General features: G+C 42.9%; 1 protein-coding gene across 1 annotated transcript in view; it reads right to left on the reverse strand.

The window, feature by feature from the left end:
- Window positions 1-3,443, reverse strand: part of LOC118331683 (alpha-1B adrenergic receptor-like) — a 6,375-nt gene extending 2,932 nt beyond the window's left edge. Inside the window, 3 exon segments of the mRNA XM_035666752.1 lie at window positions 157-550; window positions 1,122-1,373; window positions 2,760-3,443. Coding sequence (XP_035522645.1) covers window positions 157-550; window positions 1,122-1,373; window positions 2,760-3,077 — 964 coding nt within the window. The 5' untranslated portion in view covers window positions 3,078-3,443.
- Between the last annotated feature and the right edge of the window lie 41 nt (window positions 3,444-3,484).

Genomic DNA, 3,484 nt, shown 5'->3' on the forward strand with positions numbered 1-3,484 from the left:
ACAGACAGGCAGACAGACAGGTCTGCTGGTTCAAAGAAAACAATAGATCTGAACCAGATGTGTGGCCCGCTGCTCGCCCTCACAGATACAGTGAATATTAATGATCATGTATTAGTTTCGTTATCTGAAGCATTGATTAGCACTGATTGAACGTACCGATGGGCAGCGCCAGGAAGAAGGGCAGCCAGCAGAGGATGAACATGCCCACCACCACGCCCAGCGTCTTGGCAGCTTTCTTCTCTCTGGAGAACTTGAGCAGTTTGACGGTGAGCGTGCTGCGTCCGGCCGAGGCTCCGCCCCCTGCGGCCCTGGAGGCGGGGCACAGCTCCTGGATCTGCTGGTTCCTGCAGTGGATCCTAAGGGTGAGCTCGTTGGAGTCCTGCTGGCGCTCCTTCATCATGCCGGCCTCCAGGTTCTTGGTGGTGCGTTTGGCCACGATGTAGACGCGGCAGTACATGGCGAGGATGACGGCGAGAGGGATGTAGAAGGAGCCGAGCGACGAGAAGAGGGCGTAGAAAGGTTCCTCGGTGATGAGGCAGACGGTGTCGTCCTGCGGTACGAGAAAAAGATCATCATCTTCAAACTACAACTACTGATCCATGATAATAATGCTACGTTCACATGATTCAGGCAGACGGAATAAATAAATATGTCAAATAATATTATTTTACGTAATTTTCATTAATTTATTAATTATTAGTGTCTGCTTGTTCAGATTGTCCTTGTTTTCTCCTTTGTGAGGGAGCTACGTAACATCTGGTTGTAATACCCTCGTGGAGAACGGCAACAAGTTCTAATATTTTAACTTTGGATGGTAATGCCAAGTTAATGCCCGGTTCTCATCCACTAACACGACTCCACTTTCTATGTGAACGCAGCTTCTGTTTTCTGACAAACGGTGCCGATAGCTACAGTTCACTGAGCGGCCACTGGTGGCGCTGTTAGCTACAGTTTAATGTTTCAATCTTTAGTTAAAGGACTCGTTTATAAAGGAAATAAAAATACTGAGATTCAATTTGGAACCTTTAACAACTTTACCGGTTTAATAATCTTTAATTAATTAAACGAAGTGTTGAAGACCGTCAGAGGTCATGTGATCCCTGGTGCATGATGGGTAGTACCTGCGATGGCGGCTGCTTCCAGCCCAGCAGCGGCCCGATGGAGATGACGATGGAGAGGATCCAGACGCCCAGCATGGCGAGCAGCGCCCGCTTCTCGGTGACGATCATCGGGTACTGCAGCGGGTAGCGGACGCCGATGTAGCGGTCGATGGAGATGACGCACAGAGACATGATGGACGCCGTGCAGCAGAGGACGTCCACCGCCGCCCAGATGTCACAGAAGATCCGACCGAACACCCAATAATCCAGAACCTGCAGACGGGAAGTACCTGAGTCCACTTCCTGTTCCACTGCTTCAACTTTACCACTTTTAGTTTTAGGTCAAAGTTATTTTATTCATTATCATTTAAGGGAAGATTTCTTATTCTCATAATAAGCCTTTTTCACAGCAGCCATTCTGACATTTGAGACATTAGGGTAAACTCAGGTTCTAGGGATGTATTGATGGGATTTTTATATTTAACAGCAATATCGGTTCCAAAATATCTGTTATTAGTTTCTTTGATTAGTAATAATCAATATCAGTATGGATCCCCAGACAGAGTCGGGGAATGGAGCCTGAGTTTACCCGACTGTTACGAGTCAAAATGGCCGCTGTGAAAAAGGTATTTTATTCAAAAATGTCACAAAACTGAAAAATGTTCATCTGGAGTCAAAAACTCATCAAATGTTTTGTACAAAACCCCAAAATATTGATTATTTTCTTGTATTGATTAATGATTAATTGGGTCAACACGGGTCAGATATTATATTTTAACTTAGAACAAAGAAATATTGTTTCAATAATGTTTTTATTGATTGTGATTTATTGTGATCACAGTTGGATTATTGATTACAGTTATGGTTGTTAATTATTAATTAATTATTGATTATTGACTGGGAAGACTTATATTATTATTATATATTATTATTATATATTCTTTATATGTGTGTTTGTGTGTTTGTGTAAATTATCTGCTAACGCCAACAATAATATTAATAATATCAATTAATATTAACAATAATAATAATAATAATAATGATACATTTAATTCATAAAGCGCTTTTCAAGAGACGTAAAGAGACTTAATTAAACCGTTTTACAAATTCAATTGTTAATTTATTTAAGTCGTCACACAAATTAATATTTTTTTAGGACTCATTAATCAATAAATTGCTTTTATTTTTTTTTAAGTAGCATTAAGAGAAATATTCTTATATTTTACAACCTCACTTATTAAATAAATACGATACAATAATATAAATTACAAGAACATTTAAATGTTGTTCATTTATTTAAAGAATTTCCTTTTTCTTAATAATATTGTTAATTTTATGTGTTTATTCTTTTTGCCTTATTAATCTATTTTATTAGTTTTCAGTTTATCCTTTATTGACAGTATATTTTATTATTGTTATTCCTGTAAAATCAGTTTTATTGATCTTTTATCTTTGTATGTATTTAGTTTTTAATTCTCTCTGTGAAACACTTTGAGCTGCAGTCAACTTAAAGTTTGATTGATTACCATCAAATAATCAATTCATTTCGACACTAACTTCTTTCTTTCTTTCTTTCTTTCTCTCCATCCCTGATCTGAAAACAATCCGCACGTTCTCCTCCTCCTCCAATAATCAATAATCAGTGATCGATGGTCTGACCTCCAGGGTGGCGGACACCGGCAGCACGGTGGTCCCCAGCAGCAGGTCGGCGATGGCCAGGTTGATGATGAAGTAGTTGGTGGGGATCCGCAGGTGTCGGTTACAAACCACCGACAGGATGACGAGGATGTTCCCGACGATGGCGAACATGATGAAGGATGCGAGCACCATGCCCACCGGCACCGCCCGGCTCAGGTCCAGCGGGGCGGCGCGGGGCAGCGAGCCGTCCGAGCGGTTGCTGGAGGAGTTGGAGCCCGGCAGAGGCGCCTCCGTCCCGGGGTAAAGATCCGCGGAGGAGCCGTTAGTCCACAGACTCATCGTTTAGTGTTTAATTAATATTCACTCTTTAATTTTAACTCCGGGTTTTCTCTTTAAACTGGTTTTAAAAATCCCAGTTTTTTTCTAGAAATCCGCGAGAAGCCGTATTGATCGGGCTCGTGCCTTCCAGTGAATGCCATGCCTGAGGGGAGCTCGTGCCGGGGCTCGTGCCGGGGCTCGCGCAGCAGCAGCAGGTGGAGGTGCGGGTCAGCTCGGTTCCGGTGGGTCCCAGCGGGCGGTCGCACAGCCTGCAGCCGGCCACAGGAGCTCCTCTGCGGGTTAAACTGCAGCTTCAGACCCGTTTGTCCTTTTATGGTCCAACAGTTTAATGTGGGAAAGTTTGAACCTCTGCATCTTTCTCTCACGGTGGTAGAGAGACACTGACTCCCTCCCTCCCTCCCTCTCTC

This window comes from Morone saxatilis, unplaced genomic scaffold (assembly GCF_004916995.1).
Source record: "Morone saxatilis isolate NCDOM2014 unplaced genomic scaffold, NCSU_SB_2.0 Contig20, whole genome shotgun sequence".
Lineage (NCBI taxonomy): Eukaryota > Metazoa > Chordata > Actinopteri > Moronidae > Morone > Morone saxatilis.